The sequence below is a fragment of the Lygodium microphyllum genome, chromosome 18 (assembly GCF_053477565.2).
Source record: "Lygodium microphyllum isolate KBCC chromosome 18, Lygodium_microphyllum_v1.1.10, whole genome shotgun sequence".
Classification (NCBI taxonomy): domain Eukaryota; kingdom Viridiplantae; phylum Streptophyta; class Polypodiopsida; order Schizaeales; family Lygodiaceae; genus Lygodium; species Lygodium microphyllum.
In genome coordinates this window covers 40,291,313-40,315,435 of record NC_141152.1, presented here as the reverse complement: position 1 = coordinate 40,315,435, position 24,123 = coordinate 40,291,313, and the positions used below count along the sequence as shown (strand labels likewise).

At 40.8% G+C, this 24,123-nt stretch overlaps 1 protein-coding gene across 1 annotated transcript; it reads left to right on the top strand.

Moving 5' to 3' along the window:
* The first annotated feature begins 19,234 nt into the window (after nucleotides 1–19,234).
* LOC148020785 (subtilisin-like protease SBT1.7) lies at nucleotides 19,235–22,628 on the top strand. The gene is made up of 2 exons (XM_087698599.1): nucleotides 19,235–20,983; nucleotides 21,147–22,628. The coding sequence occupies exons 1-2, from the start codon at nucleotides 19,862–19,864 to the stop codon at nucleotides 22,401–22,403; spliced, it is 2,379 nt and encodes a 792-aa protein (XP_087554725.1). The 5' UTR covers nucleotides 19,235–19,861; the 3' UTR covers nucleotides 22,404–22,628.
* The last annotated feature ends 1,495 nt before the right edge of the window (nucleotides 22,629–24,123 follow it).

The following is a 24,123-nucleotide window of genomic DNA, read 5'->3' as shown; positions in this document are numbered from 1 at the left end:
TGCTATTGTGGACTAGTCAACATACATGCTTCAAGAGCCTTGATATCTAATTCATTTCTTTATCTGCATTCTAGATGTGTGTTAGACTACTTGTTGCATAAGCCCTATTTCTACCTCTTAGCATTGTACATAGTACATGCATTCCTTGAAGCTGAGTACATGCATTCCTTAAAGCTATTTACAGTGGTCCATTGAGTTTAGCGCTACTAGCTTATGTTTAATTAGCCTCTGCTCAATAAATGTATGGAAGCAATTTTTCATACAAGGACTGTACATATGCACCACCAGTTTTGCTACAAGGCCTAGCATGAGAGTTTCACATTTTCAGTTGCATAAGGGCATACATAAAACAATCGAGGAATGTGTGCACTATGCAATTAAATGTGTAGAGATCATATGGATATTATACATTGTAAATGTCTTTTCTGCAATTACTTGCACAATACATTCAGCTGGAATTTCTCCAATGTTGTGAGGTTCAAGTTCTCAACATCTGTAAGATTGTGCCACTATTAACATGGCAATTCTTCAATGCCAAAGGGCGACCACTTAAAAGGACATCTTTTTGTAGTCTTCTTCTGAGGTTCTTTCTTGAAGCAGTGCAAGTTCCATCCTCCTATATTTTGGGGCTCTCCATGGTAAAAGCATTGGCTTTTTTGTGGGAGGGAGATAGCTAAATTGAATGTCTAGAAGGCAAGATGTGAGTGTAGGGTATATTTTTGGAGCTATTGTAGTGGAACTATTGGAGTTTTGTAACAAGAAAATTGTAGGCCCAAAGCTAGAGAGCATAACTAATCTAATAACATTTAAATGAAAATTTTAAAGTAACATAAACATATTTCAAAAAAACGTTTTGGGATATGTGAAAATTCTTGACATCAAAATATTTATAGATGGGGAAATGCCATGTGTGAGTTTTTTTCACCCGCTAGGGAAAGCATTTTGGTGTTGAAACATTTTTTAGGCTAACTTTACAGTGTTTCAGGTTCCTCTAAGAGTCATTTTGGGACCTTTTCCCACATTAATAATTTAAACAATCATCTCTCCCTTTGTAGGGCTATGGCTTCCAAACAAAGAGAGTATAGACAATTTTGTAGAGCAGATTCAAGAGTCAACATACGCAAACCTTGCATGATAAAACTAGAAGTCTCTTGACAAGGTGGCAACATAGTTCTTGCATAACTTTCTACTCATTTAGGAACTCAAACTGTCTATTCAAGAACTCATTCAGCCATGTTCACCTGCAAGATTGGTGTCTATTTTGCTTAATATTCACTTGATAATCTAAATGAATATTCCATGCAAAAAATATGTGAAGATGCTAAAACTACCTAGCTCACCACAGAGAATCCTACTTGGTCACCAGGTCTCATGAGGGAGGTTCAATGACTTTCTTTGGGGATCATTTTAGATCAAGTTTGGTGTACGAGTCTAAACTGCACTTTTTTGTGTTGCAGCTTGACCAATCAACAAACGTGCTTGATGAGCCTTGATATCTGATTCATTTCTTTATTTGCATTTTCATATGTTGTTAGACTACTTGTTGCATAAGCCCTATTTCTACCTCCTAGCATTGTACATAGCACATGCATTCCTTAAAGCTATTTATAGTGGTCCACTGGGTTCAACCCTGCCATGTTATTTTTAATTAGCGTCTACTCAATAAATGTATGGAAGCAAGTCTTTGTATGTGAAATGCACATATGCTCCACCAATTGCTACAAGGCCTAGCATGAGAGTTTCACATTTTTAGTTGCATAAGGGCATACATAAAACAACCTAGGAATGTGTGTATTGTGGAGATAAATCTGCATAGATCTTATAGATATGATACAACTTGAATATATTTTCTGCAGTTACTTGCACCATACATTTGTTTGGGATTTCTCCAATGTTGTGACATTCAAGTTCTCATCATCTATGATTATGGCACTATTAACATGGCAACTCTTAAATGCTTGTCAAAGGCTAGCAGACACTTAAAAGGACATCTTTCTACTGTCTTATGAGGTTCTTTCTTGAAGCAGTGCAAGTTCCATCCTCCTGTATTTTAGGGCTCTTTGTGGTAAAAACATTGGCTTTGTTGTGGGAGGAAGATTTCTAAATTGAATGCCTAGAAGGCAAGACGTGCGTGTAGGACATATTTTTAGAGCTGTTGTAGTGGAACTATTGGATCTTGGTAACAAACAAATTGTGTTATACTCTATTTTAATGAAAAAAATTCATGGTTTTGTTTCTCTTTTAGACACTATAGGGACTACAATCTTTTCTTTGAGCTCTTTCTGCTTGTTTTTGTGACATTCTTTAAAAAAATCAAAAGTAATATTTCTCCCTTATTTTATTTAATTTTTCCATTTTAGATGTTATTAATTATATAGACCCATTATGAAATTTTTGCACATGTTGAAGTTTCAATTAATCCTACTTTGACCTTAAATATTCTCCACCTTGCACCTTTCATTTCAATTGTTATCAATTGTATGTAAAGCCCTTGTGATATTGTTAACATGTAGCAATTCAACTTAATCATGCTTTGGCCGTAATATCCTCCACCTTGCACCCTTCTGTGCCTCTAAGATTCATTTCAAGTTGTGCATTGATTGTGTGAATGAATCTTAAGGGTTGTGAGCAAGATTTAAATTTGTATGATTGCCCTAACAATATTATGCTATTAATGAGTATGAAATAGGGTGACATGACAATATCGCCATAGTGTTTGTTTTTCCATATGTTGGGTTTCCTAGATCAAAAACATGTGAATTGTTCTTGGCCCCTTATTTTATGGGTATATCCATGGCTTTCAACCTCTTAGGAGGAGTAAGCGTGAAGTGTGATGGTGTTGGATGTAGAAGTAAATCCAAAAGTAGAAGTGGTTGTTTGAGAGAAGTAAAGTACAATGGAGATGGAACATTCTCATTTGTTTCATTCTTGTTTTGATTGGAATTTGACGCATCTGGCATCGTAAAATTGCTTCTATCTTGAAGTTTTGCCTCTAGAATTGTGGTCATATTGGTCACATTAAGGGCCTATTGTTGTGCCATGTAACTTCTATGATATCAGCATGGACTGTCATCTGTGATATGGCTAATCCATGGTTAGAGATTATATGCATGATTTCAAATACTATTAGAGATAATATTCATGACTTCAATCACTACTTGTGTGGGATAGTATAGGATATTCTTACTATTCAAGAGCTTCACCAAGCTTTCTCTTTTCTATTGTCACACTTTTGATGTTTTTTTACTTTTTCCTAATGGTTAATATGGTTGTTGGATGCTGGGTAAACGACCTCTTTTACATCTAATCATGCTTTATTTTCAACTTCCTTTATGAACGTGTGTGTGTGTAGGTGTGCGCGCGTGCATGTGTGTGTGTATGCGCGCATGCATACGTGCGTGCATGCATGCATATAGCAACCACCAGCATTGAGAGGATCACTACATGGACAAATTTCAAGATCATCAACATTGCAAAGAGAAAAGATAACATTGTGCTAGTAGAATCAATGATCAAAGCTTGATGATTCACCCACCAATGAATCATAGACCTTGATGTGGTTCCATCATTAGTCAAATTGAAATTAGCTAGGTGCAAAGCTAGATATCATAACTATTTTAATAATATTTAAAGAAACATAACCACTCTTTGAAAAAACGTTTTGGAATATGGGAAAATGCTTGTCTTCAAAATGTTTTGGGATGGGGAAATGCCATGGGTTAGTTGTTTCAAAAAAGGAAAAGCATTTTGGTGGTGAAACTTTTTTTGAGTCGGTGTTTGAACATGTAAGTGTTTCGAGACCATTTCCCACTTTAATAATTTAAACAATGCTCTCTCCATTTGTATGACTATGGCTTCCAAAGAAACAAAGAATAGACAAGTTTGTAGTGATGATTCAAGAGTCAACCTATGCAAACCTAGCATGAGAAAACCATAAGTTTCGTGACAAGGTGGCAACATGGTTCTACCGTAACCTTCTACTCATGAACTCAAATAGGACTACCTTACATCAACTGAAGAACAAAATATGGTCAACTATCATATGCACAAATTTCCTGCACTTTGATGTCCCTTCCTTTATCCATCTCCACAATAAAACACTCTAAATGCATCTAATATATTATCTTGCCATGTGTACCTTCAAGCTTGATGTCTATTTTGCTTAATATTCACTTGATAATCTAAATGAATATTCCATGTTAAAAATGTGTGAACATGCTAAAACCACCCTAGGTTACCACGAGAATCTTGCTCAGTAGTAGCTAGGTCTCATGAGGGAGATTCAATGACTTTCTTTAGGGGTCATTTCAAGTCAAGTTTGGTGTGTGAGTCTAGACTACAGTTTTTTGTGTTGCAACTTTACCAATCAATAGACGTACTTGATGAGCCTTGATATCTTATTCATTTCTTTATTTACATTTTCATATGTGTGTTAGACTACTTGTTGCATAAGCCCTATTTCTACTTCCTAGCATTGTAAATAGAACATGCATTCCTTAAAGCTATTTACAATGGTCCATTGGGTTCAGCCCTACTAGGTTATGTTTAATTAGCCTCTGCTCAATAAATGTATGAAAGCAAGTCTTTGTATGTGAATTGCACATATGTTCCACCGATTGCTTCAAGGTCTAGCATGAGAGTTTCACATTTTTAGTTGCATAAGGGCATACATAAAACAACCTAGGAATGTGTGCATTGTGGAGATAAATGTGCATAGATCTTACGGATATGATACGACTTGAATGTCTTTTCTACAGTTACTTCCACCATATATTCGTCTAGGATTTCTCTAATGTTGTGGCATTCAAGTTCTCAGCATCTGTGATTATGGCACTATTAACATGGCAACTCTTCGATACTTCAAAGGCCAACCACTTAAAAGGACATCTTTCTATAGTCTTATGAGGTTCTTTCTGCATTTACTTGTGCCATACATTCGGTTGGGATTTCTCCAATGTTGTGACATTCAATTTCTCATCATCTGTGATTATGGCACTATTAACATGGCAATTCTTCAATGCTCAAAGGCCAGCCACTTAAAAGGACATCTTTCTACAGTCTTATGAGATTCTTTCTTGAAGCAGTGCAAGATCCATCCTCCTATATTTTGGGGCTCTCCCTAGTAAAAACATTTGTTTTTTTGTGGGCGGAAAATAGCTAAATTGAATGTCCAAAAAGTGATATGTGAGTGTAGGGCATATTTTTTGGAGTTCTTGTAGTTGAACTATTGGATTTTTGTTACATGAAAAGAGTGTCATACTCTATTTTAATGAAAAATTTCATAGTTTTGTTTCTCTTTTAGACACTGTAGGTATTGCAATCTTTTCTGTGAGCTTTCTTGTTGCTTTTGTGATTTCTTTATTAAAAAATTCAAAATGAATATTTATTTCTTATTTATTTTAGTTTTTCCATTTCAACTGTTATTAACCCCTTGTGACATTTTTGCACATGTTGTAATTTCAATTAATCCTACTTTGATCTTAAATATCCTCCATCTTCCACCTCTCATTTTAGGTATTATTAATTAAGTAAAGCTCTTGTGATATTGTTGCACACATTGCAATTTAACTTAATTGTGCTTTTGCCATAATATGCTCCACCTTGCACCCTTCTATGCCTCTAAGATTCGTTTCAAGTTGTGAGCATGGTTTGCATTGATTGTGCAAATGAATCTTAAGGGTTGTGAGTAAGCAAGATTCAAATTTGTATGGTTAACCTAAGAACATTATGCTATTAACAATAACATAGGGTGACATTACAATATTGCCAAAGTGTTTGTTTTCCCATAAGTTGGGTTTGTTGGATAAAAAACATGTGAATTGTTCTTGGCCCCTTTTTTTATGGGTATACCCATGGCTTTCAACCTCTTCAAAGTGTGAAATGTGATGATGTTGGATGTAGAAGTAAATCCAAAAGTAGGAATGGTTGTTTGAGAGAAGCAAAGTACCATGGAGGCGCATACAAGTTGAACAATGTAGGTTTTTAGGACAATGTACTGATTTTGGATAGGGGTTGACTTAATAGGGATGTAGGGGTTCTCATTGTTGGGGATAAAGGCACCTCCACCTAACTGCATGTGTATTACTACACTGACAGTACCCACCACTACACATTGCAGGTAGTGGGCACTCGTCATCGTCACTTTATTCTTTACTCTTTTAGTGACAGTTTGAATAAAGGAAATCTAGGTCACACATTGTGACTATTGGAGTTCCCATTTTGTGTCTCTCTCTTTCTTGCTCTTGCTCTCCCGCCATAGCTCTTCCAAGAAAGCTCCGATCCTTCTCACCTTTCAACTGGTATTAGAGCATGGTTGCTCGAGCATTCCGACTTGGTTCATGACTCCTTCAGCTTCCTATTGATTACCTACACTCATTTGGTCAAACTTCATTTGCTTCAGGGTTTCATTGAAGTTTATAGGTACAACAGAGTTTGCAAGAGTAGGGAGAGCCATAGCTCCCACCATTGGAGCTTGTTCACACCATATCTTGGCTGAAGCCTTTGTAGGCTATCTTGGGCTTGTGCTAGGTCTTCATTGACTCATGATTGAACCCCCTTTCACCTTGGATAGCCTCAGCAGAAGAAGCAGAAGCCACCAATAACTCACCGTGATTTGCATTAATTCCTGGCAGCCCTTGGACAGCTCATCCTCCCCTTATTACTGATGATCATGCTTGGACTATTGGGCATTGTGGCACTACTTGGATCGATCATTGCCATGATTTGAGCCTTGTAGAGGCTTTGGGGCACTAATACTCAGCTCTAATTTGACTGTGTGAATAGCAAACTTGTTGTCTATGTCTGCAATAGACATTTACATCTACATTGGAGCTCTCTACATACACTACTTCATGCCCGTATGCTATGCCATTGATGCCTATGCTTGGTAGATGTTGTGCACATGCTTTGCCATGATTTTGACCTAATCTTTGGGTTGAAAAATCATAGTTTTCAATAGTAAATCAGTGATGTACAATAGTAGGCTGAAGCCTATTACTTCATGTTTGCCTATGCCTCTTGGAATTGAGACATGCTTTGGAGATGTACTTTCATGCATTGATCATTGGGGATCAATTTTAAGCTTGATATTTCTTTGGATTAGTGGTTGAGCTTGAGCTCCACTTTGTAGCACTTGAATCTCCATCTTTGGATGTACTTTGGCATGTACCTCACTTATGTCTGACCGCTCTTGACATGATTGGCTTATGCCACTTATACATGCTAGTGACATTGCCTTGGAGTTGATTGCTACTACTGCAACTTACTTGGGCTTGACATTTGATTTCCCAGAGCTTACTTTGGCTATTTCTTGGCTTGCCAGAGTTACAGTTTGGATGTATTTGATGTCTATGGATGCTATGTATGGATGCTACTGAGCCTATATGGTTGGGATGTCTCATTCATGCTTGATCTTGGACACTTGTCACAGGTGCACGCTTACATTATTTATTTGAGCTTTCTTGCTTGACATTTATGGCTTTTATGCCAGTGGGAGTGTCTTGATACGCTTGACAGACATAGAGCATGTGGGTTTATGCTACTTGAGCATTCGGACACGTGAGACTGGGATCTTCACTTGGATGTTGCTGTATGGATTGACGTGGAATTTTCATGCTGAATCATCTTAATTTTATGTAATTTTGATGGTACTTGGTGGGCAATATCATTAGCTATTAGTTCGTGGTCATTTTGCCTTATTTTTTGTGGTATTTTGGTTGTTTACAGTAGAAAACAACAAGCAGTTTTGAACTGTCTATACCGTTTTGGATTGCAGTATGGCATCTTCTTCCACTGACATTGCTACCTTCAACATCACTAAGCTTGATGGTACGAATTATGCCTATTAGAAGAGCCAAGTTTGGCAGTTATTGGTGCAGAAATTGCAGATAAAACTACTAAGGTTGCATAGAGAGCAGCCTAAAACTATGATTGATGGCGAATGGATGGAGCTTGATGGGTTATGCAAGCCACCCTCATCTTGTCTCTCACTGAACAGGTGCATTACAATCCTGCTACTATTTTAAACTTGCATGATGTAGAGAACGCTCTTCTGCAAGAAGAGATCAACCGTAAGAACTTGGATGCCTCTCGTGTATCGCATGCTTTGACTATTAGAGGCAAAGATGGTAATGGAAAGAATGACCGTGGGAATGGCCATGGCAGAGACTTGTAGAAGACTAGGTCTAAGTCACATGGTAAGTCACACAACAAGTATCATGGGAGAAATACGTTGGCAACCTCTAACCTCTTGTAGTTGATGGGTCCTCTGCTGACTATGTTTTGTCAGTGGGTTCCATCCCACATGTATCTCTTTGGCATGTCTGTTTGGGCCATATGTCTTTGAAGGGAATGAAAATGCTTTCTAGTTTGCAATACTTACCACCCCTTGACTATACATGTTTTGATTCATGTGAGCATTGTCTTTATGGTAGACAAACTAGGAATACGCATAAGAATTCTAGTAGGACATGCATGAGTGAGCCCCTGGTATTGGTACATTTGGATGTCTATGGGCCCATGCCTTGTCATACTATGGGTGGTGCAAAGTATTTTGTGATGTTTATTGACAATTTTTCGTGTAAAGTCTAGGATTATCCCATTAAGCTTAAGTCAGATGTCTTTGCTGTGTTTTAGAGATGGATTGCATTGGTTGAAAACTAAACTGGGCATAGGCTGAAATGCCTTAGGAATGACAATGGGAGAGAATATGTGTCACATGCCTTTGAGCAACTATGTGATGAAAGGGGTATTAAGAATCAGTTGACTGCCCCCTATACCCCACCCGAGAATGGTTTGGCTGAGTGGATGAATAGAACCATCTAGGAGTGTGTACACAATATGCTTAGCCATGTAGGCCTACCACAGAGCTTTTGGGATGAGGCAATTAGTACAATTGTGCATATCATAAAAGATTACCTTTCAGTGGTTTGGATTTCCAAGTTGCAGAGGAGGTATGGACTGGCAAACCTCTATCTTATGCACATCTACGTGTCTTTGGATATGAGACATACTGCCATGTGCCCAAGGACAAGTGTAGTAAGGTGGATCCTAAGAGTGTCAAATACATTTTCCTTAGCTATGGAGATGCAAGCGAGATGGGTTACCACCTCTAGGATCCACAGGCACGGAAAGTCATCTGCAGCCATGATATAGTCTTTCATGAAGACAAGATGCATAGGCAGCCTGAGAAGGTGGTAGAGATACACAAGTTTATATTCAAGAAGGAGCCACATGCTCCAGTACAGCTTGCATAGCCAGATGGTCAACCCCTGTAGCAGTAGTTGGTATACATGGCTAGGGTGTTGGACAGGCAGTAGAGTCTGCCGTGAGACAGTCTACTAGAGATAGATGTCCACCTAATATATTTGAGCCCTCGATGCATTATATCTTGGTTACAGATGCAAGAGAGCCTCTCACCTATGATGAGGCTATGCACAGGGGTGACAGTCACTCCTGGGAGAGGGCTATGCAGTCTGAGATTGACTCCTTGCATAAGAATATGACTTGAGACTTGGTTGTACTGCCCAAGGGCAAGAAGGCTTTTCTGTGCAAATGGGTGTACAAAGCTGAAAGGTACCTGGAAACCCCAAGCCGGCTTATAAGGCAAGACTTGTTGCTAAGGGTTTTAAACAGGAACATGGAGTTGACTTTGATCAAGTCTTTTCTCATATGGTCAAGATGACCACCCTGCACTTGGTTTTGGCCTTAGTCGCACAGCTTGACTTGGACATGTATCAGATAGATGTCAAGACTATATTCTTGCATGGGGATTTTCATGATGCGATTTACATGGAGCAGCCTACGGGCTTGCAGAACATGGCAAGGAGCACCTAGTATATGTAAGTTGAAGAAAAGTCTTTATGGCTTGAAGTAGGTACCTAGGGAGTGGTGTCATAAGTTTGATGCCTTTATGCAATCACAGGGCTACAGTATGACTGTTATGGATCCGTGTCTTTACATGAAGAAAGTGTGTGATGGGTCATTGCTTATTTTGGTACTTTATGTGGATGATATGCTGATAGCAGGGAAAGCTCATGATGAGTGGATGCTCTTAAATCTCAGCTGAAGAAGAGCTTTGAGATAAAGGATTTGGGACATGCCTCTCATATTCTTAGTATGCGCATTAAGCACGATAGGCATCAGGGGCTAGTCTACCTCTCACAGAAGGAGTACATTCATAAAGTCCTTGAACGTTGTCGCATCCAAGACATGAAGCCTATTGTCTATCCATTACCTTCTTATGTGAAGGTCTCACAGGCCGATTGTCTACAAAGGCAGATGAGCAAAGGGCTGAGATGGCCAAGATCCCTTATGCATCAGCCATGGGCACTTTGATGTATGCCATGATAGCCACTCATTTAGATATTGCATTTGCAGTTGGTGTTATGACACACTATATGGCTACACCTGGCAAGAAACATCAAGATGTCGTGAAGGGTATCATGAGGTACCTGAAGGGCACAACAGATATATGTATTTGCTATGCCAGCCAGGATACAGGAGTTGTGGGGTACACAGACTCCGATTATGCAAGACATGCAGATTGTAGGAAGTCCACTTTTGGCTATGTATTCACCTATGCTGGAGGTGTTGTCTCTTAGATGTCCAAGGTTCAGAAGTTGCGACTCTATCTACCACTGATGCCGAGTATGTTGCAGTCATTGAGGCTTGCAAGGAGGCCATATGGTTAGGCCGTTTGGCTCATGACCTTGGGATTGATGCTATATCTACGTTGCATTCGGATTCTATAAGTACTATTCAACTTGCCAAGAATCCAGTCTTCCATGTGAAGACAAAACACATTGAGGTGATGTATCATTTCATACGTGGCGTCATGGTTAGGAATGTTAAAAACTGCACCGATGGACTCCATGTAAGAGGTTGAATACATAATGCCATTGTTTGGAATAAGTTCTTGGCACTCCACTTTTTATGGAAAACATTGAGCTTTACTCTTCAACATGCCTCATTGCATCTTATTATCATTCGTTGAGATTCCCTTGCTTATGAGCCCCCAATGCAAATGTACCCTATAAGATTCTCAATGGACCTATTTATTGTGCACAAGCTCTCTCTGAGTGTTCCTCTAAACAATGTGTGTTGTAGAATGTGCTTTCTAAGTGTTCATTGTGTTGTACTTGTCAATCTTGAAACCGCTTGATCAAAGAATGTGCTTTCTCATTGTTCGTTATGTAACTCTTGTCATAAACTTGAGACCACTTAATCTAAGTTTGCTAATCAAATGATGCATTGCTAGCATGACACCCTCTCTCAAATAGGATTCGATGGCCTACCAATCCATTTTTAGGTCCTCTTGAATTGCTTATTTTAGCGTCAATCTATGTCCCCAATCTACCTATCAAACACTTGAGCTTTTGTAAAATGGCTAGATTTAGGAGGTTTGCCTTTTCATAAAAAATTGTTTTAGCAGCTTGTGCCTACACATGCTAATATGTGAACATATACATTCTATGCATACATATTAAGCATATTCGTGCGTGTATAGTGAATAAAGACAATTATGATTTGGAAATAAAGAAAAAATGAAAGAGGTGCACACTAGGTTTTTCCATCATCTTATTGTCAATTAGAATAGAGTGGGCAATGTCATGGGTGATGTTTGACTACTATTTTAACACACATATTTGAACTTGGCATCCAACTCAGAAATGATGACACCAATAACAATTAAACAATGCCACCAAAACTTCCAAAATAATTTAAGTTTATATACTATAGTTGGAAGCATTGATTATATTATTACAAATATGCATATTTTAGATTTGTAAGGCTCAAGAAAATGTACATGACAATAGAGTTGATGGTATATACACTCCATTAGTAATCCAACATATTTGTGTTCTAAATATCATTTTAAAAGCTTGGCTAGCTCTTAATTCTTGCATGGATGCAAATTTGGTCACTTCCCCTCCAATTTTTGGTTAATGTAGAGATTCTCTTATGCTTTCTTACAAAATATGGCTACAAGTTAAGCCCATGACTTGGGAGCAACTAGATCTCTTATGCTTTGAGTGCAATTCTATTCTCAATAAAGTAGTGATAGAATATTGAAATAAATGTGGAAAGATTTCAAGCATACATGTCATGTATTGGTATGTTACAACACTTGAGAGTAGTTTCAATTTGTTTTTATTTGTCATAAGTTCATTATTTTGAAACTAAACTTATCGATTTTTATAAATTTAGACTCTTTTGCTCTATTTTATTGCTCCCTCTTTGTCCTATGACTCCCTCTAATTCTCTATCTTGCCTACTTTCTCATGTCACTATAATATAAGAAAGAAGAGGAAGGAAAGCATGGCAAAATAAATGATAAATTTCAATGAAAGTGCACAAAAAACCAAAGACTTTCTCTCCCTCTTTGTCCTCTAACTCCCTCTACTTCTCTATCTTGCCTTCTTCATCATGTCACTATAATACAAGAAAGAAGAGGAAAGAAAATGTAGCAAATAAATGATAAATTTCAATGAAATTGCACAAATGAACAAATACTTACTTGGATGTGGTGAATCTCCTCCCTTGGATCAATTTACCTACATATATTGAGGTTGTTAATTTAATATTTGGCTTATTATTCAAAGAAGTGCAAGATTGGTCGTGCCTATTCGGCAAATAAGCTTATAGTCTTAACTTTGAAATTTGATGAATAATCAACGATATCTTTTAACCTTGGATTATGGTGGCACAAGACTCTATAATAATTCTATAACATTTTGGTAATTCTATTAATTTACGCAGGGAGAGAATATGCTATTGTAATATGTAGCACTTTGATGTATCTTATTCACAACTGTTTTTGAATTCTGGTCTAGCCATTTATTTTTTGAGCTATTAAAAAGGTTTAAGATGTCAATTTACACATAGGAATCTATATTTTATAGTTGTAGCCACAAAATGTCGAGAGAGAGGTGTTGAAGATATTGTTAATTTAGAAGAACACATGTTTTTTCATTCTTGATGCAATTGGACCTTTAGTGAGATTTCATGAACCTCTCAAAGAATGCTATCAAGGGGGAACAGTTTAGCATTCCCTACTTGTGGATAGAAAATTTCCTTATAGGGACTATTATTTTCATATGTGTTCTTATCTAGGTTAAGGATTGTAAATCTCTAATAAGTGAACCTTTGGTTTCTTCAGAATAAGTTGTTCTTCAATGTATATTCACATTTCTCAAAAGAATATCATAGGCTCCTTTGTGATATACAATCTTTAGCATATGCTTTTATATGCACTAAGGAAACAAGGTAAAGCACATTTACAAACCAAAAGTAACTTGCACTTAAATATTGACACGAGAAAGAGAAAGAAGAAGAAGGAAAAGAGGAAGATGAATAATTGTTTCCTCCCAATAATCTCTAAAAAAAGCTATGAATAATTGTTACCTACCTCCAACAATCTCAAACAAAAGCTTTATTGTTGGTGAAAATAGTTGGTGGAAAGTGAAGAAGAGAAAGAGGAAGAAAAACATAGCAAAGAGATCATTATTTCATTTTTAGTTAAGGATAAAGAACGTTTAAGAAAAAAATAAACTTAAGAATAAACTTTATAAGCTTGTCTATAGACAACATGGACACTATGTACAATCGGCATTCATGTGCTCAACAAATTAGGAGATCCTAAATGCACAACAAGCCTATGCATGAGTTTTTGGAAACAAGAAGTGCCACTGAACTCAAGACCAAAATGCAAAACCATGAAACATTAAAAGGGATTATAGAATACTCTTGAGCCAAGATGCTAAATAAGTAAGATTGCTCTAAAATAGGTCTATAATAATATCCAAGGTCTTTTCACACCCAAAATTCAAAGATGTATCCAATGCCATTTTAGGAAGCCAAAAGAAACCTCATAAAAAAGGTCAAAGGTTACATGATCGTGGACATGGTAAAATGCCAACCAACCATAAAAATTGTTTTAGTAGGATGAGGAACAATATGCATTAGTAGAAACCTAGCCTTTAGTGCAATAATATTTTCACTTGATTCACATTTGCCAAAGATTGGATTATTTACATAGGCATTGGGCATACATAAGTGTACAAGAGTTTAGAAGCTTATGAAGTATAGTACATGGGATTGGGATTGAGGGTGGGTCTTGAAAAGTCAAGCTCTATATATGTATGGATCATTATGAGATTTTGAAGGTCATTTGGAGGATCTTTTAGAGGAGAGAGAAAATTTGGCACATCCAATGAAGGGAGTGGCAACATATCATTGGAAAATAATTGTTGGGATCTTAAATCTTCATCAAATGTCCTTTCTTTTTGTGGGACATTATCCATATCCTTGAAAAGGGGATATGTCTATAGCCGAATGAATTAATGGTAGCGCACCTCTAGAATAGCTCTTTTTCCTCCTCATTTTGTGAAATGCATTTCAAAGGCTTTATCATGCTCATGCTCTCCTGATTCTCTATGGATAAATTGATCAGAAATCTTACCTTCTCCTTATCATTGAACCTTATGCCTTTTCCTTTTTATAGTTTTCATACTGCCTTACACACTCCCTTCATTTTTTGCATTCATCCTCCTCATTTGCTTATATAATGTCAAGGAACTCTTGGGTTTAGAAAATAGCATTTCCCTCACAATGGCCTTTTTTAGGAAGCTAATTTTTTTATCAAACTATAATGCAAAAAGTATGCATCTTATGGAATAAGGAAGAGTTTCAAATTTTGAAGCCTCTATAACCATTTAATATGGTGTTAAAAATGTGGGTTTTAAAATCGAACAAATCTCCAAATGCACACTATTGTAGCATAAGTTGCCATTGGCAGTTGGCAAGGGTATAGAAAGGTAGATAGGAATAAGAAAGACATAGAGCTTTTGTTTATTAATTTAATCTATATTCTCGGTCTACTTTATATATGTTTTCATTATTAGTTTTTATCTCTTCTTCTTCTTCTTCTTCTCTATCGCCCTCCCCTCTCTCCCTACTCCTACTCCTCTTTCTCTCTCTTCCCCCTTTCCCCTTTCTCTCCCCCTTCTTTTTTCTTTTTTCTTTCCTACATTTTTCTTCTCTCTTTGCTATTTCTCTCTCCATCTTTTTTTCATTTTTTTCTCTTCTCACCCCCTCTCTCTCTCTCTCTCTCTCTCTCTCTCTCTCTCTCTTTCCTTTTTTTCCTCCCTCTCTCACTTCCCTCTTTTTCCTTTTCTTCTTCTTCTTCTTCTTCCTCTTCTCTCTCTCTCTCTCTCTCTCTCTCTCTCTCTCTGTGTCCTATCTTTTCTCTCCCCTATTTCCCCCCTCTTTCTCCTATTTTTCTCTCTCCTCCTTTCCCCCCTCTTTCTCTGCCTTTTTCTTTCCTTATTCTTCTTATTCTCTCTCTCCCCTTTTCTTCTCTCCCCTCTCCTTGTCTTTTTATTTTTCTCTCTCCCCTTTTTCTTTTCTTCTTCTCTCTCCTCTCTCTCCCTCTACTTTTTATTTTTCTCTCTCTCTTCTCTTTTTTCTTTGCCTTTCTCTCCCCTCTTTCTCCTTTCCCTCCCTCCTCTTTTTCATTTAAATTTCTTTCCTCTCTCCTACCTTTTCCTTCTCTCTTTGCTATTTCTCTCTCTCTCTCTCTAACTTATTTTTATTTTTTTCTCTTCTCAACCCTCTCTCCTCTTTTCCCTCCCTCTCTCTTTTCTATCTTTTTCTCTCTCATGTTTCCCCTCTCTCTCTCTCATTTTTTTCTTTTCTTCTTGTGTGTGCTTCTATCTCTCCCCTCTTTTTTCTCTTATACTACTACTACTACTACTTGTTCTTCTTCTCTCTCTCTCTTCCCTTTTTCTCTTTCCTCTTTCCCCCCTCTTCTCTTCTTTATTTTTTTCTTATGTCTCTCTCCACTCTTTTTTCTTTTCTTCTTCTCTCCCCTCTCTCTTTTTTAAATTTTCGCTCTCCTTTTTTCTTCTCTTATCTTTCATCATTGATTTTCCCTCTCCTCTCTTTTCCTTCTCTCTCCCTCTACTCTTTTTTCTTCTTCTCTCTCTCTCTCTCTTTTGCTTATTTAGTCCTTCTCTTTGCTTATCTCTCTCCTCTTTTTTGTTCTCTCTCTACTTCTCTCCCCCTCTCTCCTTGCCTTTTATATTTCTCTCTCTTTGTGTTCATATTCTCTCTCTTCTTCTTCTTCTTCTTCTTCTTCACACACACACACACTCTCTCTCTCTCTCTCTCTCTCTCTTTCTCTCTCTCTCCCCCTTCTCCTTCTCTCTCTCCCTCCCCCTCCTCTCTCAAAGTATGTGAAAAAAATTTAAATTAAAAAAGGCTTTTAAAAATGTTAATCTAACTGAGAGAGAGAGAGAGAGAGAGAGAAAGAGAGAAACTTTTGAATTAAAAAGGGGGAGAAAGAGACATTTGTAAAAAGTTTGAGAGAGAGAGAGAGCTTACACGTGAGAGAGATGGGGAGTTTAATTAAAAAGTGAAGAGGGAAGAGAGAGGGAGAGATGACACCTCTCTCTCTCTCTCTCATATTTTTTATCCCTCTCTCTCTTTTCTCATTTTTCTCCCTCCTCTTTTTCTTTTCTTATTCTCTCTCTTCCCTCTCTCCCTACTTTGTTAATTTTCTCTCTCCAATGTTTTCCTTCTCTCTTTGCTATTTCTCTCTCTTTGCAATATTTTTTCATTTTTTTCTCTTCTCAACCCCTCTCTCTCTTTTCTGTTACTCTCAACCCCTCTCTCTCTCTCTTCTTCTTCTTCTTCTCTCTCCCTCTTCCCTCTTTTCCCTCTCGTCTTTTCCCCCTTTCTCTCTCCACCTTTTTTTTAATTTCTAATTTCTCTTTCTCTCTCTTCTTTTCTTCTTCTTCTCTTTCCTTTTTTTCTCCCCTTTCTCGTGATTTTTAATTTTCTATCTCCTCTTGTTTCTTCTCTTATCTTTCATCATTGATTTTCCCTCTCCTCTCTTTTCCTTCTCTCATCTTTTTTTTCTCTCTCTTCCCTTGTTTATTCCTTCTCTCTTTGCTTATCTCTCTTCTCTTTTTTGTTATCTCTCTTGCATTGTGTGTGTGTCTCTCTCTCTCTCTTTCTCTCTCTCTCTCTCTCTCCTCCTCTCCCTTTCCGCTCTCTCTCTCTCAAAGTATGTGAAATTTTTTAAATTAAAAATACTTTTAAAACATGTAACTAAATAGGAAATAAAATTTTAACTTATTTAATTAAAAGAGAATGAAAAAAGAGAAAAAAGGAGGAAAGTTTAAATTAAAAAGTTTAATCAGAGAGAGAGAGAGAGAGAGATGGGGGGTTTAATTAAAAAAGGGAGGGGGAAGAGGGAGAGATTACATATGAGAGAGAGGGGTTTTTTGGGAAGGGGGTAGGTTGGGGAAGCCCTTTGGAGTTTCGAGGCTTTTCAAACCTATAATGAAAATAATATAGTAGTATAGATATTCATTTCATCAGGCTTGTAGAAGCTAACAAATGTTCAATTGTAGATTATATATATATTGTTTTACTTATGATTATAAGCAAGCAAGTAGTGAAAAAGGGAAAGTCCATAAGGATTGCAAAGTAAATTTAAGAGCGCTCAATATGATCTAGATATATCATGCTCATTTGTGTTTGTTTTGAGCTTCATTTTTTAAACTTGCAAGTTACATATGGCTTCCATTTTTGGTGACACAATAATAGGGTAGTAAATTTATTAGTCATCTTAGTAATTGGACTAGATGATTAACTTCCTGTCAAAGAGGGCAATGTCTTAAGACATATAAGTAAGCAACATACCAAGGCACACCATATAAATGTATGTATAAATGCAATAATAAAAGAAATATACATATTGGAAGTTGTTTAGGTACCTAAAGTAGCACGTTTTGGAGCCACAATTAAGAATAACACAATCAAACAATGCAAATATTTAGCTATTAAGTTCTAACAAAGACCTTTAGATTAATTGAAGCAATGGCTTTGGAAGTTCTTATGCTTGTTAATAGTGTTAAAATATGCTATTAAGGTTGACACTTCATTGAGCTTTGTCCCAATGTATGATGGTTGTATCTATAGGACCTTGAAGAGAGTTGGACATTGCTCTTGCAAATATTTAGTTGGGAAATTTGAAGGTATGTATGATGATCTTTCATAGTGAATGCTTTACAAGTGTTTAGTTGAGGAATGCATGGCATGCATGGTGGTTAATCTCCACACTCAATGTTTGATTGCAAGATAGAATTATTGTGGTTGAAGCTTACCCCATCATACCTCAACCATGCTTTAAAAATCAATTGCATTTTTTGGCTCACACAAGTTTCATGGAAAAAATTGCTTGTTAACACAAATAGACATGGGGTTCTTTTTTTTGTAGATGAACTCTATCTATACTTGTAGGTTTGACAACATCTTGAATCACCACCTTTTAAAAGTTATCGCCCACTTTTATAAGGATATCAAAATTTGTGTATTCGAATCCTCTCATGTGGCCCAACTTTCTAAGGGTAGCTATACTTAAAATGTATATGTGGTTTTGCTAGATTTTGGAACAATGGATCAACAATCCAACTTTCAATGCACCAATTGTTGGTGCTCGGCAATTTGAACCCTCTGTGGCCTAAGAAACTTTGTGAGCTTGTTGGCGAGTGCTTGCTAGAAAAAGTGAAGGTTCCAACACAAGTTCAAAGAGGGTTTTGGCCTTTGGTTTTAATTTTTAAAGGGAAATGAAGAATGATGCTGATCTTCAATCAATTAAAAGAGTTTGCTTGTTCTACCCTTCCAATTTGACTTATGGTCTTGTATTGAAAAAGTTCCGCATATGGTAAGGTGGATGTGCTTGGCATTTAATAACGTTGGCTCATCAAGACATGCGACTAAGGCCAGCGGTTCTAGAAGCTGTGAGCTCTATATAGGTTGATGATTGGATCTTGTGGCAGGGAGAGAACTTAGAAGGCGAGGGTGACGTGTCACAATGGCATGTAATGAACAAATGATGATACGACCTCCCCGTGAAATGTTAAAGTTTGGATGATTGCGGGATGGATGGTAGGTAGCCAGGGTTTGTCGGTCTCCCTCTCGCTTGAGAACAAGCTTCCAAGTTCCGGGGTAAAAGATGAGATCACGAGAGAGAGAGAGAGAGAGAGAGAGAGAGAGAGGCTATTTGGAAAAGCCAAAGCCAAGGCAAAAGTGTGTCATTTTTAAATCACTGTGAGGGCAGTGCAACTTTCGGTTGTTGTGAGTCTTAAGCAAAGCTTGTGCTTGTCATGGAGTCATCGCGATTCGCCGATCGGTCTCCCTCGGACCCTCGAGCCCACCACTGGAGAGAGAGAGAGAGAGAGAGAGAGAGAGAGAATCATTTGAGCTCTTATCGAATATCGAGGCCACAAAAACAGAGAGACAGGGATTCCTTTGGCACCTAATTAATTGCGCGTCCCTTGGCAACTAATTTATTACGCGCTAATTAAGAAGCATTTTTCTGAAGGGGGCTGGCAAAATTAGGCTCGTGTCATACGTCGTGGACTCATAGACGATGAGAGACGAGATTCTGCTTTGGTTAGAAAGGATTGTAATACAAGCATATTTGTCCCCTCCTCTCTCTCTCTCTCTTGCTGGCATTGCACGCTAGCAAGCAAGCCGGACAGCAAGCTTGTGTGTCGACCATTATGTGTCCGATACGTCGAATTGCCTATTGCTGATGATCTGTCTTTCCTCCGAAAGATAGAAAAGAAGAGACTTGGGCGCTTTTCGCTAGATCCAGCTTATATTCCATTATGAGAAACAAAAGAAAGGCGAACGCTCATCATTCTCTCTTCTGGCGCAAGGCAAAACCCACTCTACTCGCAGCACTCACCTCATCGACTGGTTAGCATCCCTCTCTCGAGTCCCGCCCCTTCTTCAGCTGCTCCCGTAGCTGCCGCAAGAGCTTCCAGCTCCTATTAAGAGAGCCGCAATGGGGGCGGCCTCTGCTTTGCCCGTGTTTGCTGCGGGCTTGCTGTTTGCCTCCCTGATAGCTGCCGCAGCAAGCGGGGAAGCTGCAGACGAGGAGACAGCATACATAGTGTCTGTGTCCAAGGCGCGGAGGCCCGCCGGCTTCGCGGCGCACGCTGACTGGTACGCATCGGTGGTAGCGGCTGCTAAGTCCGACGGCGCGGCGGGCAGCGGCCTGATGTATGTGTACGACAACGTGTTCCACGGCTTCGCGGCGCGGCTGACGGCGGCACAGGCGGAGGCGGTGGAGGCAGCGGAGGGCGTGCTCGGGGTGATGGCGGACGCGGCAGCGGAGCTACACACGACGCGAACGCCGGAGTTCCTGGGGCTGCGGACGGGCGCGGGGCTGTGGCCGGACTCCGACTTCGGCGACGAAGTCATCATCGGGGTGATGGACTCGGGGGTGTGGCCGGAGCGGCCCAGCTTCGCTGACGCGTCCCTAGGACCCGTCCCGGCGCGGTGGCGCGGCGGCTGCGAGACCGGGCCGGCCTTCTCGCCTTCTCTCTGCAACCGCAAGCTCGTCGGCGCCCGCAGCTTCTACAAGGGCTACGAGGCGGCCGTCGGTCCCATCAACGAAACCGAAGAGTACAAGTCCCCGCGGGACAGCGAGGGCCACGGCACCCACACAGCCTCCACTGCCGCCGGCAGCCGCGTTGCCGGCGCCAGCCTCCTGGGCTCCGCCCCCGGAATCGCCCGCGGCATCGCCACCCGCGCCCGCATCGCTGCCTACAAGGTCTGCTGGAAGGGCGGCTGCTTCAACACCGACCTGCTGGCCGCCTTCGACGAGGCCGTTGCCGACGGTGTTGACGTCATCTCGCTGTCCATCGGCGGCGGCATCCTGCCGTACTTCCTGGACCCCGTGGCCATCGGCAGCTTCGGCGCCATGCAGCACGGCGTCCTGGTGTCCTGCTCCGCCGGCAACGGCGGCCCGTCGCCACAGTCTGTCACCAACGTCGCCCCCTGGCTCCTCACGGTCGGCGCCAGCACTCTCGACCGAGATTTCCCGGCGTTTGTTAAGCTCGGTAACGGTGCCACTTACAGGGGCGTCTCTTTATACGCCGGCAAGGAGCTCGGCCAGCGCCAGGTAGTTTACTATTTATCTCCCATTTCTCTGCCCGAATATTGAGATAATGTCTTCTATTTCTTAATTATGTTAAACTCGCCAATGAGTAGGTTATTGATTGAGCCAATCAATCTATGCCACGCGTGTCGGATGTCTAAAAAGCAAAACTTGCGTGCTTCTCCAGATCCCCTTGATCTACGCTGGCGCGGCAGGCCTGCCTGGCATGACCAACGTCACAGCCAACTTGTGCATTGCAGGCTCCTTGTCGCCAGCCCTTGTCAAAGGAAAGATCGTGGTGTGCGACCGCGGTATCAGCGCCAGGGCCTCCAAGGGCATGGTCGTCAAGCAAGCCGGCGGCGCAGGGATGATCCTGGCCAATGCCCAGATCAACGGCGAGGAGCTAATCGCCGACAGCCACGTCCTCCCCGCCACGTTGGTGGGCTACAACGAGGGCCTGGCCATCAAGGCCTACGTTGCAGGTACGCGCCATCCGACGGCCAGCATTCACTTCTCAGGCACGGTGCTGGGCGTAAAGCCGGCACCCGTTATGGCCGCCTTCTCGTCCAGGGGGCCCAACGCGGCCAACCCGGAGATACTGAAGCCGGACGTGACAGCGCCGGGCGTCAACATCCTGGCCGCGTGGACGGCGCGGATCGGCCCGACGGAGCTCAGTGGCGATGACCGGGTGGTTGGCTTCAACATAATGTCCGGCACCTCCATGTCCTGCCCGCACGTCAGCGGCCTGGCCGCGCTCCTGAAGGCCGCCCATCCGGACTGGAGCCCTGCCGCCATCAAGTCCGCCCTCATGACCACGGCCTTCCACGTGGACAACTCGGGCAGCACGCTCCTGGACGGCGCCACGGCCAACTCATCCACGCCCCTGGCTTATGGCGCGGGCCACGTAAGCTCGGCGGAGGCCCTGAACCCCGGTTTGGTGTACGACGTGGCAGCGCAGGATTACCTGGACTTCCTGTGCGGGCTCAACTACACCGACAAGTGGCTGCTTTCCTTCACGAAGGGCGAGCAGAACTGCTCCGCCAGGGTGCTGACGGCGGCTAACCTCAACTACCCGTCGCTGTCGTTCATATTCACGCAGAACGCCAGCTCAGCGGGCGCGCCTGCGGGGGCGGGGGGAAGGGCGAGGTTCGTGACCACGCTGACGAGGACCGTAACGAACGTGGGAGCTGCGGATTCGCGATACGTGTCGGAGGTGGTGGCGCCAGGGGGGGTGGTGGTGAGGGTGGAGCCGGAGACACTGGCGTTCAGGAGGCTGAACGAGAAGCAGAGCTACACGGTGACGTGCGAGGCCAGCTCGGTGGGCGAGCTGGGGCCCGGCTTGGCGCATTACGAGTTCGGCTCGCTGACGTGGAGGGACGGCCACATGCACCGCGTGAACAGCCCGCTGGTCTTCGGCTGGCAAACAACTTCTCCTCTGTTTTAACCCCCACTCTCTCTCTCTCTCTCTCTCTCTCTCTCCCGTTCTTCTTTTCTGTCTGTCTGTCTCTCACTCTCCGCCTTGCCTGCCCTGTTGTACCAAATTAAGCCGCGGTAAAAAAGAACAAGCTTGCAGGTAAAAACCACCTTTTTTACCGGCACGGCTCGAATATGCCTCTTTGTACAGCAAGCATCGCACCGATATTTCTTGCCGCCCTCCCACCCGCCCAAATCTCTCAATTCCAATTTCCTCTTCTTTGATTTATATCCATCCAAAGTGTAGCAAAATGGCTCGTGCACAACCAAAGAAAAAAGAAAAGGAAAGAGCACATTACACGTCATTCGTTGTCATTTGTCTTTGCAGGCCTTTTGCTGCAACCAGGCATGTTCTCGAAGAGGCGGCCCGTGATGCTTCTTTTTCTTTTCACTTCAAAATGATAGATGGCTTTTACTGTAGTGCGTGCGCGCCACTACGGAAAAATGTACATGGGTTTTTGCCTTTCAATACACGGAATCTGGTCTATCGATCACATTGCCATTTGCCAGCATATATATATATATATATGATGATCGGCTGTGACAGTTCCTAAATTACGAGACGTTAATGCAAATCTCGTCGTTGCATGTGGTTTTCAATGGCATGACGCCACGCAAACATCTTCTTGCAGGCTTAGAGTTAGATCCAAGGTTCATTTTTGAAGGTTGCACAGCCCTTCTGGGCCATTATTGACTTGCTGGAGAATCCCAAAATATTGCAAGCAATGCATTTGAAAGGCAAAATAAAAAAATTGCCCTTCTTAGAGAAGGGCAAAATTTTTCTAGCTTTGCATTCGAATGGCACTTTTTTTCTTTAAAAATTAGTATATTATATTATAAATAAATGTATTAATCTAATTACCCAATATCTAGTTACTAAGGCTATATCAATGATTCATAATAGAGTTGATTAAATCAAATATGTATAGTACAAATTGAATGAAAATGTTATCTTACATATGAATTAGAATTTTATCATTGTTAAGTGGTTTTGATTAAAAAGCTTATTTGCACAAGGTTTAGATTTTGAAAGGTAATATTTATTGCACACATAATTCGAAGGCCATATTTTAAAAAGTGACTTTCAAGTGGAAGGGCAAGATCATAGAGAGACCTTCAGGAGAAAATACGGACTAGCCCTTCAAAAATGAACACTGGTTAGATCCTCTTGCGTTTCCGCCGGTCCATGATGCAAATGTGTGTCCAGCTCTGTCGTTTGTGCTCGTTAGAGTCTGTCGTTTCTCTCTCGTACAATCAGGATGCCAGTCCGTCCTACAGAGTAGACCGTCGTTCCGACTCCGCCAGTGGCAAGACGCATCCAAAGGCCTTTTCTTCGATGATCGTCGTACCACGGTCCATGCCAACTCGAGAACTAAGCCCATGATAGGAAAACCCATTACACAACCTTAAAAGCAAATGACATCGCCTCGCCGCATTCACTAGCCAAAGTGCACATACACTCGGCTAAGTTAGAGGAAAAATTGGCCAATGGAGGTGGGTACAACTAGTAGAAAGATTGAAGATTAAGGCAAGGAAATGACAATAGGAATGCAAGAGGAGGTAACAAAGAAAATCAAACTAGGAGAGGAGATAGATAAACAAAGTCAGTTTCCTCATGGTGCTTTGTGAAACATAGCTAGATAATAACCAAAGCTCAAAATAGACATCAGCAAAGGTTGGGCAAGCAGTTA